This window comes from Polyodon spathula, chromosome 14, assembly GCF_017654505.1.
Source record: "Polyodon spathula isolate WHYD16114869_AA chromosome 14, ASM1765450v1, whole genome shotgun sequence".
NCBI classification, from domain to species: domain Eukaryota; kingdom Metazoa; phylum Chordata; class Actinopteri; order Acipenseriformes; family Polyodontidae; genus Polyodon; species Polyodon spathula.
In genome coordinates, this window is record NC_054547.1 from 20091161 (window position 1) to 20109324 (window position 18164).

Below are 18164 nucleotides of genomic sequence, written 5' to 3' on the forward strand. Positions count from 1 at the left end.
CTATCTCACTTAAACATTTAAATCCTAATGTGATGTCTTTGGTACAAACTATCTGATATAAAAAATGCAAATGATTGTATCAGATGCAGCGATATGAGGGTCTACTAACTAAAGGGTTATTATACCTAGTGTTTTTGCAGTTAATGAAAACAGAAATTGAAATAGCTAAAAATTAGAAAAATAACACATTTTATAACAAAATAGAAACAAATGAAAAAACATGTGTAAAAGCTAAAATATACCATAGAAAAAAACATGTGTAAAAGCTACAAATATACATAGACCTCAAACTCAGTAGTAGTGGAGTTATCCATTTTCTAGGGATGCAAAGCGACTATCTGAATTTTTCATTTGTGTAATTTTGAGTTTCTTTTTAGTTTTACTGAATATCATGATTAGAGTGTTCAGATATGGATGAGCACAGCTGCGATATTTGTTTCCCCTCCAAATAAATATCTCACCCATGAGAAAACCCAAGAATGAAAAGAAAATCAAAAGGGTACAACATCCTTGATATTTTTTATAATGTTACGTCCAGTTGTTAACATAACACAGTATTTATTTAATTTCGTTTTATTGTGCCTCTGGTCATACATGAAATCACAGCTGTTTAAAAACATTTTCCTTTATTCATTGAGGAATTGATTGGGGGAGGTACTGTTAAGATCCTGTATGGTGCACACACACACACACACACACACACACACACACACATGTTTTAGAATTTGATTCCAGTAATCCACTTGGTCATGGAGGCGGGTGTATGGCTTCAGGAGGAGGTGGGAATTTGGGATGGGCGTTACACACTGGTGTTGCAGCTGGAGGCTGGGGTCTGGCTTTGGGCAGGTGGGAGTCTGGGATGGGCATTACATGCTGGTGTTGCAGATGGAGGCTGGGGTCTGGCTTCAGGCAGGTGGGAGTTTGGGATGGGTGTTACACTCTTGTTTTGCAGATGGAGGCTGGGGTCTGGCTTCAGGAGGAGGTGGGAGTTTGGGATGGGTGTTACACTCTTGTTTTGCAGATGGAGGCTGGGGTCTGGCTTCAGGAGGAGGTGGGAGTTTGGGATGGGTGTTACACTCTTGTTTTGCAGATGGAGGCTGGGGTCTGGCTTCAGGAGGAGGTGGGAGTTTGGGATGGATGTTACACTCTTGTTTTGCAGATGGAGGCTGGGGTCTGGCTTCAGGCAGGTGAGAGTTTGGGATGGGTGTTACATGCTGGTGTTGCAGGGATCTGCAACCCTGCCCATGAAGATGATGGTATTGATAGACACCTCACGGATTAGCAGCAGGAAGGGTTTGTTGGCATTGAAGAATGCGCGGTTCATGTTGATGGAGCGACCTGTGGCGATGACTGCAGTGGATGCCGCTGCTTCGCTGCCTTTCTCGTTCACCTGGGGAGAGAACATTGAATTCACTGCTTCATTTTAATTAATGCAATTCTTTTGGTTAAAGTAATTTTTAGTTTCTCGACGCCATGTGTTTTTATGTTGTCGGAATGAAGGCACTACACAATAGTTGCTGCTCGTACAAATTTTCAGTCCTAACCACACTTATAAAAACAGAGGAACATTATAGATAGAGGAGGCCATACAACCCATCTGATCTCATCCAGTTCAAAGTAACTGACTGATCTCAGAATTTTGTCAAGTTGAGTCTTAAAGGATTCCAATGATTCAGCCTCAACATCATGACATGATAACCTATTCCATACCCTCACGACTCAAACCTGATTTTCTAAATTACAGTCTAAATTATACCATGTAAAAATAGTATTTCAAAAAACAACCAATCACGTGTCAAAATTCCAGTACATCTCATCTTGTGTATAGATCTCATTCCCTGCAAAAAAATACAGCACTGTTCTAAAATTAACTTATTTTTATGGTTTCTAAAAACTAATTATAAGTTAATATGTTGTGTGTCTCTTATCTGAAACAAAAATGCCAAGTTATCAAAAGAAAATTTTGAAGAAAAAACGTCAAGTTATCAAAAATGCCCAGCCAGTAGAGATATCAAAAACACAAGCTAAGTTAGAAGAAACAATTGGGGCAACCTTGGCCAGCACCAAGCTATAGGTTATAGGTTTGCTTGTGTTTTGAACACAATGGCCACGTTTAAAATTACCATCCAGTCAATTAGATAACCATGTAATTGTTTTGTCCACTTTTGGAATAAATGAATGAAGCAATTTGTCTTTAATGTTTTGTGCACATCTAAAAGCAGTTTATCTGTCATCAAATTCAAGGAATGATCACGTTTTAGTACCTGACAGTATTTGAAAAATATGTCCTTTATGTCATTAGACAAATAATGAAATTTGAAGGTAAAACACATAGTTAGATCACTTTTAATGTTTTTAACTTAATTTTTAAGAAGTATCTCTCAGTCACAATCTTTAGCTTTGTTCATTGTTTCTTTAAGAATATGGTTGTCATATCCTCGGGTAGTAAATTTGGAATGCATTTCTTCAGATTTAATTTAAAATTGTGACTCTGTGCTACAGTTCCTTCTTACCCGTAAGAACAGACCTTTCGGTATATATCTTCTCAGTGAGCGAGGGTGTTGACTTTTTACCAGTAACGAATATATACCCATTGGTATATTAAATACAGTAGTTTGTAAGGTGCTGTTATTGCCTTAGATATTTTAAGTCTAAAAATGTATTCTATCTAGATCAAATTCATATATACATTTTAAATGACTATTTGCGGAATTAATATAATCCACAAAATGAACAAGTTGAGTCTTTAATTCCGACCATATATAAGATGACATCAATGTACCTAAGCCATAGAGAGATACATGGTAAAAAGAAGTTATCATTATTGTAGATTAACTGCTTTTCCCAAAATCCCATGTACAACTTGGCATAATTGGGAGCAAATGCTTCACCCATTGCTGTACTCTTTATCTGGGAAAAATATTGACCTTCAATATGGTGGAATAATCTCAGTGGGTCTGGAACTTAAATAGAATGTGACAGCATCAATGCCCCCTGTATGTGGGATGTTGGTGTACAAACTAGTGACATCAAGTGACACACGAATATTATCAGGGTCCAACCTGATTTCATTAATATGGTTAAGAACATCACATGTACCAGAAACAAATGAAGGGAGTTTACTGACAAAGGGTTGTAAATAAAAGACAATATATTGACATAGTGGTTCAATAAATGAACTTATACCTGCGACAATAGGTCTTCCGGGAGGATTATTGTAATATGAGAATTGCATGATGTTGTATTAACAATAATGTTGAATAAGATTGTCAAGTATATGCAATTTGAATTAAAAGCATTGATGCTAGATTACTATTTCAGATAAGGGTGTTAAATGACAGTACCTGGTGCATTTAATAGATCTAATGAGTCCTGCTTTTAATACGCTCTAAAAGCACATGAGGCAAGAGTCAACTCTTTTGTACGGGTCTTAAATGACCTGTCTTGACATTACAATAAATCTGAGCTCCGTGTTTAATGAATACATTGTCAACTTATTACCTCGTTTTAATGAGACAAAGTTTGAAATTTGCCATCTTTTCTCTTCGGCGGTGGCAACATCTAAGAAGTGTTTCCTACATATAAAAGTATGTATGTTCAATGAAAGTGTCATTCATAACAACTACATGTGACCTGTGTATTTAATAATAGCTATATATATATATATATATATATATATATATATATATATATATATATATATATATACACACACACACACACATTACCTGTCAAAAGTTTTAGAACACCTCCATTTTTCCAGTTTTTATTGAAATTTACACATTTTAATGTCACAATGTAATCTGAAATGAAAGCATACAACAAATAAACAATTGGAGATAAAAAAGAAATCATGGAATCGTTTTGTTTTACAAACTTTAATCTATTTTTTTTTACTCAAAGTAGCCATCTTTTGCAGATATAACAGCCGAACACACTCGTGGCATTCTTTCTACAATGGAAATCAAATATTGTTCGGAAAGATCTTCCCAACACTGTTGCAGAAGTTCCCACAAATGTGTTGCATTTGTTGATTGCTTTGCTTTCACCCTTCTGTCCAGTTCATCCCAAACCAGCTCGATGGGGTTTAAGTCTGGAGACTCTGCTGGCCATTCCATGATTTGAAGCCTACCGTCTTGTTCTTTTCTTCTGAGGTAGTTCTGACATAGCCTGGAGGTATGTTTTGGGTCATTATCTTGCTGTAGGATGAACCCCTGACCAACTAGGCATATACCAGAGGGTATTGCATGGTGCTGCAAAATGTTGCGGTAGAAGTTTTGGTTCAGGGTGCCACTCACTCTGTGCAAGTCGCCGACTCTGAATCCAGTAAAAGAGCCCTCCTCCATGTTTGACAGTTGGTGTCACACACCGAGGAACCATCCTTTCGCCTACTTGACGGCGTACAAAACCCTGCTTGACGAACCGAAGATGTCAAATTTTGATTCATCGGTCCATAAGACCTTCTTCCAGTCTTCAGTAGTCCACTGGTGGTGCTTCATGGCCCAGGCAAGCCTCCTTTTCTTATTTTGCCATCTTTAGCAATGGCTTTCTTACTGCCACTCGACCTGTCAAACCTGCAGCTCGAAGTCTTCTCTTCACAGTTGAAACTGAGACTTGCTTACTTCGACCAGTGTTAAGCTGTGCTTGAAGCTGTTGTCCTGTGAGCCACCTATCACGCAAGCTGTTCACTCTCAGAAACATGTCTTCTAATTCTGTTGTGGCTTTGGGTCTGCCAGACCTCTTCCTGTCAGAGTTTCCTCCAGTTTCCAATTCCTTTTGATGGTGTAGGAAACTGTACTCACTGACACCTTGGCTTTATTTGCAATCTCTCTAAAGGAAAGACCTACACTTTTAAGGGTTATAATGGTCTGTCTGTCTTCCTTTGTTAATTGCCTTTTTCTCGCCATTATGATAGCAATATACTACTTCCTGCAATGCAATACTGTCCAAATAATGCTTAAGAGGGTGTAGTAACTGTCTGTTCCAACACTGCTTTTATACAGACAGAGGGTTTGAAAGTAATCAACCAAATGTGGGACACCTGTAGGAATTGTTAGCATCAACTTTCAAGGCTTAATTTACTTCCATTGCTGCAGAACAGTTGTAAGTTGTTAACCCATTACTTGTTCCCTGAAAGGCCTTTTTGTATAACTCTGAAATGTACATTATTTTTCAGTTTTTGGTAACCTAAACTTTTTTTTTAACCTCTGGCAGTTTACCGTTTACCTTTATACCATTTCAGGTTATTCACTGGACTTGAACTGCTTAAATATCAATAAAAACTTGAAAAATTGGGGTGTTCTAAAACTTTTGACCGGTAGTGTGTGTGTGTGTGTGTATATATATATATATATATATATATATATATATATATTTATATTCAATATAAGCCCTGTGTGGGACTCGAACCCAAGACAAGCTTCTAATGCAGACACTGTAGCTTTCACACCATAGTTTGTACATTTCACAACATTTGCAAGTAGTACAGCTGTAAAGTTACAGTCTTGAACAAGTAACGAGATCAATGAGATTTTGTAAATAATGATTATGTATTATCCTGATTGTACTGAAACTATTCATCTGATTTTGCCAGGGTAGGGTTGCCACCTCTTCCACAGACCAAACCCAGACATATTTCTCAGTCAGCCTTGGTCTATCAAAACTACAGTATACTGTAATACAGTTTAACAATTGAGTGAGTTGGTGATACCCAGTCCTTACATAAACTATGCCTTTACCGTTAACAGAATGCATTATGCTACATTTATTATTTTAAAGAACTAAAATAAAATCACTGAAACATCATAATTTATAACATATTTAAAAGTACAATAATTGCAAACAGCATCCATCTGTCTGTAATTTTAGGCAAGCTGAAAACTGAGCAGAAATCGTTATGCACGTACCTTATATAGTGTTCATGCTGTGCTCCTTTTTGCTTTTTGTCCTTTAGTACAGTTTCCTTAGCTTAACCATTTAGCTGTCACTCACTGAAGTTGGTTTTACAGGAAATATACAGATTCTAGTTAATGATACTTCGTAGAACAAAAGTTTTTTTTTTTTTTTTTTTTTTTTTTATCCCTGTACAAAGTTATGATACCCTTATACCAAATATGTCATATACATTGTTTTAATCTTAGTCTATTTAACAAAAGATGTTAAACGTTTATATACGAACAACATAGAAATACTGTATATAATTAATACTAGTACTGTATTTTGTGACAAACTATTCAAAATGTATTTTTTCTTAATTAAATGTACCGCTAAGTACATGTTCTTAAAAGGAAAAAAGAAACTTGGTCAAATCACGTCAAAGTGTGCTCACTCACCGGTGGTGCTCAGTAGGAGTCACAAAATCCAAGTATCTGGCTCGTCACAAATTATACCTTTCTAATTCCTGTGACTGGAGGCAAGAACTATGCTCTGTGGGTGCAAATACCAAAAGTATGTAGCCTGCTTGGGTCATGTGATTGCAACCCTTGGATTGTTTACATTACGTGGAGATGTTCATTTTCTTCAGCATTATTAAAATGTTGGGCCAAAGTAAAATGTACAGATCAGTACTAAACTAGTATAGTTGAAATCATTTAAGCAATTAATGTATATTAAAGACAATATAAAAGGAAGGTTTGTGTTTCTTATGCGTTTCACTTAAAAACCGATCATTGGGGCATCCAGGCTTGTTAATTTTTACCACCTGGACATAGATGTGTTACACTGACAGGAAACCAAAAATATTAAGACCTCAAGATCAAAATCTCAGAATGAGGATGATGAAGAAATTCTCAATTGGCTGAATTCATCTTTCAAAATAGTGCTGGTCTCAGCTAATGGTGCAGCGCTGCCAGTAACACAACACACTGTACACACTGACAGTAACAAAGCACGCTGTCACACTGACAGTAACACAGTAGGCTGCACGCACTGACAGTAACACAGCACGCTCGCACACTGACAGTAATACAGCACGCTGCGCACACTGACAGTAACACAGCACGCTGCACACTGACAGTAACACAGCACGCTCACACACTGACAGTAACACAGCACGCTGCACACTGACAGTAACACAGCACGCTCGCACACTGACAGTAACACAGCACGCTGAACAGTGACAGTAACACAGCACACTCGCACACTGCAAGTAACACAGCACACTGCCAGTAACACAGCACGCTGCACACTGCCAGTAACACAGCCTGCTCGCACACTGACAGTAACACAGCACGCTGCACACTGCCAGTAACACAGCACGCTGCACACTGACAGTAACACAGCACGCTGCACACTGACAGTAACACAGCACGCTCGCACACTGACAATAACACAGCATGCTGCATACTGACAGTAACACAGCACGCTCGCACACTGACAGTAGAAAAAGCACGCTCTCACACTGCCATTAACACAGCATGCTGCACACTGCAAGTAACACAGTATGCTGCACGCACTGACAGTAACACAGCACGCTGCACACTGCCAATAACATAGCATGCTCGCACACTGCCAGGAACACAGCATGCTGCACGCACTGACAGTAACACAGCACGCTCACACATTGACAGTAACACAGCACGCTGCACGCTGACAGTAACACAGCACGCTCGCACACTGACAGTAACACAGCATGCTCGCACACTGACAGTAACACAGCACGCTTCACACTGACAGTAATACACTGACAGTAACACAGCATGCTCGTACACTGCCAGTAACACAGAACTCCGCACACTGACAGTAACACACAGACAGTAACACAGCATGCTCGCACACTGCCAGTAGCACAGCACACTGCACGCACTGCCGGTAACACAGCACGCTGCACACTGCCAGCAACACAGCACGCTGCACACTGCCAGTAACACAGCACGCTCGCACACTGCCAGGAACACAGCATGCTGCACGCACTGACAGTAACACAGCATGCTGCACACACTGACAGTAACACAGCACGCTGCACACTGACAGTAACACAGCACACTGCACACTGACAGTAACACAGCACGCTCGCACACTGACAGTAACACAGCACGCTGCACACTGACAGTAACAAAGCACGCTCGCACACTGCCAGTAACACAGCACGCTGCACACTGCCAGTAACACAGCACACTGACAGTAACACAGCACGCTGCACACTGACAGTAACAAAGCACGCTCGCACACTGCCAGTAACACAGCACGCTGCACACTGCCAGTAACACAGCACACTCCTAGTAACACAGCCTGCTTGCACACTGACAGAAACACAGCATGCTGCACGCACTGCCAGTAACACAGCACGCTGCACGCTGACAGTAACACAGCAAGCTGCACGCTGCCAGTAGAAAAAGCACGCTCTCACACTGCCAGTAACACAGCACGCTGCACACTGCCAGTAACACAGTATGCTGCACGCACTGCCAGTAACACAGCACACTGCACACTGCCTGTAACACAGCACGCTGCACACTGCCAGTAACACAGCACGCTCACACACTGCGAGGAACACAGCATGCTGTGCGCACTGACAGTAATACAGCACGCTGTACACTGACAGTAACACAGCACGCTGCACACTCACAGTAAAACAGCACGCTGCACACTGACAGTAACACAGCACGCTGCACGCTCACGCCGACAGTAACACAGCACGCTGCACGCTGACAGTAATACAGCACGCTCGTACACTGCCAGTAACACAGAACTCTGCACACTGACAGTAACACAGCATGCTCGCACACTGCAAGTAACAAAGCACACTGCCAGTAACACAGCACGCTGCACATTGCCAGTAACACAGCATGCTGCACACTGACAGTAACACAGCACGCTCGCACACTGACAGTAACACAGCACGCTGCACACTGACAGTAACACAGCACGCTCGCACACTGACAGTAACACAGCACGCTGCACGCACTGCCAGTAACACAGCACGCTCACACACTGCCAGGAACACAGCACGCTGCACGCACTGACAGTAACACAGCACGCTGCACACTGACAGTAACACAGCACGCTGCACGCTGACAGTAACACAGCATGCTCGCACACTGACAGTAACACAGCACGCTTCACACTGACAGTAATACACTGACAGTAACACAGCACGCTCGCACACTGACAGTAGAAAAAGCACGCTCGCACACTGCCATTAACACAGCATGCTGCACACTGCAAGTAACACAGTATGCTGCACGCACTGACAGTAACACAGCACGCTACACACTGCCAGTAACACAGCACGCTGCACACTGCCAATAACACAGCACGCTCACACACTGCCAGGAACACAGCATGCTGCACGCACTGACAGTAACACAGCACGCTCACACATTGACAGTAACACAGCACGCTGCACACTGACAGTAACACAGCACGCTGCACACTGACAGTAACACAGCATGCTCGCACACTGACAGTAACACAGCACGCTTCACACTGACAGTAATACACTGACAGTAACACAGCACGCTCGCACACTGCCAGTAACACAGCACACTGACAGTAACACACTGACAGTAACACAGCACGCTGCACACTGCCAGTAACACAGCACGCTCACACACTGCCAGTAACACAGCACGCTGCACACTGACAGTAACACAGCACGCTGCTGCACACTGACAGTAACACAGCACGCTGCACACTGACAGTAACACAGCATTAACACAGCTGCTGCACACTGCCAGTAACACAGCATGCTGCACGCACTGACAGTAACACAGCACACTGCACACTGACAGTAACACAGCACGCTCCCAGTAACACAGCCTGCTCGCACACTGACAGAAACACAGCACGCTGCACGCACTGCCAGTAACACAGCACGCTGCACACTGACAGTAACACAGCACGCTGCACACTGCCAGTAACACAGCACGCTCACACACTGCCAGTAACACAGCACGCTGCACACTGACAGTAACACAGCACGCTCGCACTGACAGTGGAAAAAGCACGCTCGCACACTGACAGTAACACAGCACGCTGCACACTGACAGTAACAGCACGCTCACACACTGCCAGTAACACAGCACGCTCACACACTGACAGTAACACAGCATGCTGCACGCACTGACAGTAACACAGCACGCTGCACACTGACAGTAACACAGCACGCTGCACACTGACAGTAACACAGCACGCTCACACACTGCCAGTAACACAGCACGCTGCACACTGACAGTAACACAGCACGCTCGCACACTGCCAGTAACACAGCACGCTCGCACACTGACAGTAACACAGCACGCTGCGCGCACTGACAGTAACACAGCACGCTCGCACACTGACAGTAACACAGCACGCTCGCACACTGACAGTAACACAGCACGCTGCACACTGACAGTAACACAGCACGCTCGCACACTGACAGTAACACAGCACGCTGCACACTGCCAGTAACACAGCATGCTGCACACTGACAGTAACACAGCACGCTCGCACACTGACAGTAACACAGCATGCTGCACACTGCCAGTAACACAGCACGCTGCACACTGCCAGTAACACAGCACGCTGCACACTGCCAGTAACACAGCACGCTCACACACTGACAGTAACACAGCACGCTGCACACTGACAGTAACACAGCATGCTCGCACACTGCCAGTAACACAGCACGCTGCACACTGCCAGTAACACAGCACGCTGCACACTGCCAGTAACACAGCACGCTCACACACTGCCAGGAACACAGCATGCTCACACACTGACAGTAACACAGCACGCTGCACACTGACAGTAACACAGCACGCTGCACACACTGACAGTAACACAGCATGCTGCACGCACTGACAGTAACACAGCACACTGCACACTGACAGTAACAAAGCACGCTCTCACACTGCCAGTAACACAGCACGCTGCACACTGACAGTAACACAGCACGCTGCGCACACTGACAGTAACACAGCACGCTGCACACTGACAGTAACACAGCACGCTGCACACTGCCAGTAACACAGCACGCTCACACACTGCCAGTAACACAGCACGCTGCACGCACTGACAGTAACACAGCACGCTGCACACTGACAGTAACACAGCACGCTGCACACTGACAGTAACACAGCACACTGCACACTGACAGTAACACAGCATGCTCGCACACTGACAGTAACTGAGCAGTAACACAGCACGCTCGCACACTGCCAGTAACACAGCACGCTCGCACACTGCCAGTAACACAGCACGCTGCACGCACTGCCAGTAACACAGCACGCTGCACACTGACAGTAACACAGCACGCTGCACGCACACTGACAGTAACACAGCAAGCTGCACACTGACAGTAACACAGCACGCTGCACACTGCCAGTAACACAGCACGCTGCACACTGACAGTAACACAGCACGCTGCACACTGACAGAAACACAGCACGCTGCACGCACTGACAGTAACACAGCACACTCACCAGCAGTAACACACCTGCTCGCACACTGACAGTAACACAGCACGCTGCACACTGACAGTAACAAAGCACGCTCGCACACTGCCAGTAACAGCACGCTGCACACTGCAGTAACACAGCATGCTGCACACTGCCAGTAACACAGCACGCTGCACACTGCCAGTAACACAGCATGCTGCACACTGCCAGTAACACAGCACGCTCACACACTGACAGTAACACAGCACGCTGCACACTGACAGTAACACAGCACGCTCACACACTGACAGTAACACAGCACGCTGCACACTGACAGTAACACAGCACGCTCACACACTGACAGTAACACAGCACGCTGCACACTGACAGTAACACAGCACGCTCTGACACACTGCCAGTAACACAGCACGCTGCTGCACACTGACAGTAACACACTGCACTGCACACTGTAACACAGCACGCTGCACACTGACAGTAACACAGCACGCTGCACGCACTGACAGTAACGCAGCACGCTGCACACTGACAGTAACACACACAGCACTGACACTGACAGTAACACTCGCACACTGACAGTAACACAGCACGCTGACACACAGCACAGTAACACAGCATGCTCACACACTGACAGTAACACAGCACGCTTCACACTGACAGTAACACACGCTGCACACTGACAGTAACACAGCACGCTCGCACACTGACAGTAGAAAAAGCACGCTCTCACACTGCCATTAACACAGCATGCTGCACACTGCCAGTAACACAGCACGCTGCACACACTGACAGTAACACAGCACGCTGCACACTGACAGTAACACAGCACGCTGCACACTGACAGTAACACAGCACGCTCGCACACTGACAGTAACACAGCAACACACTGACAGTAACACAGCACGCTCGCACACTGCCAGAAACACAGCATGCTGCACGCACTGACAGTAACACAGCACGCTGCACACTGACAGTAACACAGCACGCTGCACACTGACGACCGTTGTCCCTGTCTTTGTGCTGTACGACTTTCGTGACGGTCAACTGCATCACTGTCGTAGACAGTAACACAGCACTGCCAGTGCACGCTGCACGCTGACAGTAACACAGCACGCTCGCTGACAGTAGACACAGCACACTGCACACAGTAACACAGCACGCTCACACACTGACAGTAACACAGCATGCTCGCACACTGCCAGTAACACAGCACGCTGCACGCACTGACAGTAACACAGCACGCTGCACACTGACAGTAACACAGCATGCTGCACGCACTGACAGTAACACAGCACGCTGCACACTGACAGTAACACAGCACGCTGCACACTGCCAGTAACACAGCACGCTCACACACTGCCAGTAACACAGCACGCTGCACGCACTGACAGTAACACAGCATGCTGCACACTGACAGTAACACAGCACGCTGCACACTGACAGTAACACAGCACGCTCGCACACTGACAGTAACACAGCACGCTGCACACTGACAGTAAGAGCAGCTCTCACACTGCCAGTCAAACAGCACACTGCACACTGCCAGTAACACAGCACGCTGCACACACTGCCAGTAACACAGCACGCTGCACACTGACAGTAACACAGCACGCTGCACACTGACAGTAACACAGCACGCTGCACACTGTAACACAGTACTGACACAGCACGCTCACACACTGCCAGGAACACAGCACGCTGCACACTGACAGTAACACAGCACGCTGCACACACTGCCAGTAACACAGCACGCTGCACACTGACAGTAACACAGCACGCTCGCACACTGACAGTAACACAGCACGCTCGCACACTGACAGTAACACAGCACGCTGCACACTGACAGTAACACAGCACGCTGCACACTGACAGTAACACAGCACGCTCACACACTGACAGTAACACAGCACGCTCACACACTGACAGTAACACAGCACGCTGCACACTGACAGTAACACAGCACGCTCACACACTGACAGTAACACAGCATGCTGCACACTGACAGTAACACAGCACGCTTCACACTGACAGTGCACACTGCCAGTAACACAGCACGCTCGCACACACAGTAACACAGCATGCTGCACACACTGACAGTAACACAGCATGCTGCACACTGACAGTAACACAGCACGCTGCACACACTGACAGTAACACAGCACGCTGCACACTGACAGTAACACAGCACGCTGCACACTGACACAGCACGCTGCACGTCAGTAGACACACTGCCAGTAACACAGCACGCTGCACGCACTGCCAGTAACACAGCATGCTGCACACTGCCAGTAACACAGCACGCTGCACACTGCCAGTAACACAGCACGCTCTCACACTGCCAGTCAAACAGCACACTGCACACTGCCAGTAACACAGCACGCTGCACACTGCCAGTAACACAGCACGCTGCACACTGCCAGTAACACAGCATGCTGCACACTGACAGTAACACAGCACGCTGCACACTGACAGTAACACAGCACGCTGCACACTGACAGTAACACAGCACGCTGCACACTGACAGTAACACAGCACGCTCGCACACTGACAGTAACACAGCACGCTGCACACACAGTAACACAGCACGCTGCAACACAGTAACACAGCACGCTGCACACTGCCAGTAACACAGCATGCTCACACACTGACAGTAACACAGCACGCTGCACACTGACAGTAACACAGCACGCTGCACACTGACAGTAACACAGCACGCTGCACACTGACAGTAACACAGCATGCTGCACACTGACAGTAAAAAAGCACGCTCTCACACTGCCAGTAACACAGCATGCTGCACACTGCCAGTAACACAGTATACTGCACGCACTGACAGTAACACAGCACGCTACACACTGCCAGCAACACAGCACGCTGCACACTGCCAATAACACAGTACGCTCACACACTGCCAGGAACACAGCATGCTCACACATTGACAGTAACACAGCATGCTGCACGCTGACAGTAGCACAGCACGCTCGCACACTGACAGTAACACAGCACGCTGCACACTGACAGTAACACAGCATGCTGCACAGTGAAGGCTGTTGGTTCCAATCCCATGTATAGAGTCGTTACATATATATATATATATATATATATATATATATATATATATATATATATATATATATATATATATATATATATATATATTTATTGCAGATATAAATGTTCCATTTTAAAGGTAACTATGGTCCATTAGTTTAAAACAGAAATTTAATTAATTAAATATACAGACATCAAAATAAACATAAATATATCATTTACTATAAATGATACAGACATCAAAATAAATGCATTCCCTAGTATATTTCCATACTGACAAAACAAGTTAATTGTCATTAAACTCAGATGCCCTGTAATTTACATGTGCCTGGGGTCTGCAAAAAAATATGTTGGCAGAAAAAGAAGGAGGAGATGGACATTTTTATCTTCCTTTGGCGGCTTATTTCTCTTACTGTAACAGGTATTTACTTTTTTTTTTCTAAATTTCACCTACGAGTGTTGGTAACTGCTAATAAAATGTGTAATGATGCTTTGGCTGATTTACTTTTTTTGCGGCAATACCCTGAAAACACGTAAACTATCTGTGCTGGCAGTTATCGCGCTTCGCTGTAATTTGGTGCGAGGAACTACCATTCCTCTTAATAACAGAAATCATTCAACACTTGACTTCGCTGTCCACTCTCCCAAGCTGAACAAGAGAACATCTAAGATACTCTGCCTATTAACTTAATTAAACTGGTTTAGGGTTATTTAGAATCAGAGGGGCAATTACCTAGAAAAGTAAAGTACACTTACTTCTAAGAAGGCTTTGTGAAATGCTTCTGAAATGTAAAGGGCATTTTGTTGTCCTTCAACCATGCCTGCAAAAAGAAAACACATTCACAAATATAGTTATTCTCCTATCTCCTTCAAGATCAATAAGAATCCAACATAACCATAAAATGAGGTTGGATCAATACTGCCGAAGGGCATATCATGCACTACATAGTTATATAAAGCATGTATGTTAAGAACTTCATTTATACCGCTCATGTGGCTAAATCTAAGTTATTTTTATGTTGTGTCATGAAAAGTTAGGGCTAGTTTCACAAAGCAGTTCCAGGTAGCAGTCTGCTAAATCCAATTCATTTCATAAAAAAAGAAAGAAAGAAAATAACACATTTATCCTTTAATCATACAGACTTGCTGAGTGGATTTTTATTAAACATTATTGTTCTACCTTAAAATCTTTCTGAAACAGGAACAAATAAGATAGCCTGCTACAGTAGTTAGCAGCCTGCTAAGTGCTAACAGTGGTTTTAGAAATTGGCCCCAGATCATCTTTTCTTTTCCATTGTGACATACTGCACTGGAAATAAGCCTACATTCTATGCAAAGTATACTGCATATGATTTAAAACACTTTTAACTAAATGCCAATATTCTCAAAATATGAAATATTTTAAGGTGTCAGTAAATCTGGATTTACTGTTTTATACAGATGAGGATATTTTTCTACACCCAGCTCATCTGGATTTGGGTTGCTACAGTATTCTTATGGTATCTTATTTATAGAAAAATGGAAACATTTGTGGCATAAACAAGATATGTCATAAAAAAAAAAAAAACATGACATACGGCATTAAAAATAAAGTAACCAAAGTATTTGTTTTAAATGTATTTATTAATTAATGACTAGTAAGCCTATACAATCACTACTAATTAAAAACATTGATAGGCTGCTGGCACTTGTAAATCCCCATCAGGTTCCACTGCTCTGACAGAATGTGAAGTGACGTCATGAGCCTCATTAAAATAACGATATTGTTTATTTTAATATAGTCCTCACAAACTAGGTACTGTATATACAGTCTGTTCTTACTGATGAAAGCATTTATGGGTTAGTAGGGCTGGAAGTTTTCCTGTTTTATTTTTGATCACAACTTAGAAGACAATTTTGTTTCCTAGCTAAACTTAGAAAAGGCAGTTAATTACAAAACCATTCATACATCTTGACTGAGCCTGATTATGTTAAGCTTAATTTTTATTTCAACAGATATGACAAATTGCTTTAGGTCATCGCTGATCCTAATTGCATTTAATTCTTGTAGTTGCCTAGTTTGTCATTGTGCTTTTTATTATTTTCTCTTGTTTAACAGCATTATCCTGATGGACAGTACACATGTAGCAATTCACTTGCTCCATGAAGTGGGTGTAAGTTTCACCCACCTGTCCCTTTAATTAAGGACAGTAGCCTGGCCAGGTTAAACTCAGTTTCCCATAGTTCCTTGCTTTCACCCTCTGTTCATCCTCTCCCCCCATTGGCTCATTCAGATATCCACTCCTCCAATCTCAGAGCTCCTTGGAAGCCAGTACTGGTATTAAAGCTGGCTGGCTAGGCCAGGGAGGACTCCATTTCCTTTTTAGGAATCCATTTGCAAACAAACAACATATTACTTAATTAACAGAGTAGCTTTAACTATTTTAGATAACTACTGGTGCATCCATTCACTCTTTCAAAATTGTGTACTTTGTCTAAACCTTTCTTTTTTGTTTCCACTGTTACTTGTTTAAGTTTAATTGCTGTTCAAGGTCTGTTTAGGGTTTGTTTTTTGTTAGTGTGTTCAGTCTCCATTTTGTTCCTGATCCTGCTGATATTTTTCAAACGGCTGTTTACCCTTCAATCCGGTACTACTCGACAGACTCACCATTTTCTACGATCCCTATTTTTTCATCAACCTTCATCCATCCTCTTCAGTACAAGACTCTATTCTGGACTTCTTTATTTGTTGGTAAATAAATGTCATTTATCATCCATTGCCATCAAAACGGTCTTTGTAATTGTTTTCCCCATATACTTATTCATTCACCTTTGTCTCTTTTGCCTGTCGGGTGTGTTTGTTTTGTATTGGTGTGGTGTTTGTGTGTGTGGGTTTATTGGAGGCCCACCGGACACTGCATTCATTTTGCTTTAGTGTTACTTTGGATGTTTGTTTAATTCACTTTACTTTCTTACTCACCTGTATGTTCCACTTAACAAACTGTTATCTGCATAAGTTGTTGGCATTGTATTTCATTTATTACATTATAGTTTGTTTCATGAAATTAACACCTCTGATGTCCCTGCTTTTGCTGTCTGTCACTCTCTTGCTGACCTAGTTAGTTATAGATCTTAGGCCAGTAGTATCTCCTCAGGGAGGACAGTACAACTGCAGTTGTGCAGAGTGATCGTTACACACAGATTGCAAGTTTAAAACCTTGCATTTAAAACCTTGATTTGTAGCAAAGAAAAAAAGAAATCTTAAATCCAGTCTTTATTTAGTAGTTTTCTCTTATTAGGATGCAGAAACAGCTTGACAACTACTATCATTTACCGGTAAAGGGAGGTAGAGATTTGTAAAATAAAAACTAAAGTTCAAGCTTTAGGTATAAACAGGAGATACCATGTAAAACCATGACTTGGTGATCACTGACAGTTTGTAGGGTCAGGCAAATTATCCCACAGTGCCGTGTTTATGTGATGGCCTTGCATACTTGATGGGTGTGTGTATGGGGTTACATTATGGTTTGGGGTACTATATTCTGTTATGGCATGAGCTTTCTCATTCCTCTGAAGATCAGGTTAATGCTATAAACTAAAGTATCCCACTTGTCTGTTAAGGGGTTTAAAAGTAAGGAAAATGGGTCATCAATGGCAGACAACAGGCAAATTGTACAAAACTAACATGTAAAGTTAGTTTTGTAGTCAAAATGCTGACCCACTGTCTTAATGTGATCTACTTTCTATACCATTAAG

The 18164-nt window shown here is 43.4% G+C and overlaps 1 protein-coding gene across 1 annotated transcript in view; it reads right to left on the reverse strand.

The window, feature by feature from the left end:
• Positions 1 to 507: 507 nt before the first annotated feature.
• Positions 508 to 18164, reverse strand: part of LOC121326779 (antithrombin-III-like) — a 60936-nt gene continuing 43279 nt past the window's right edge. The window contains exons 6-7 of the mRNA XM_041270264.1: positions 15186 to 15250; positions 508 to 1390 (exon numbers count right to left, since the gene is read on the reverse strand). Coding sequence (XP_041126198.1) covers positions 1208 to 1390; positions 15186 to 15250 — 248 coding nt within the window. The 3' untranslated portion in view covers positions 508 to 1207. The remainder of the gene's footprint in view (positions 1391 to 15185; positions 15251 to 18164) is intronic.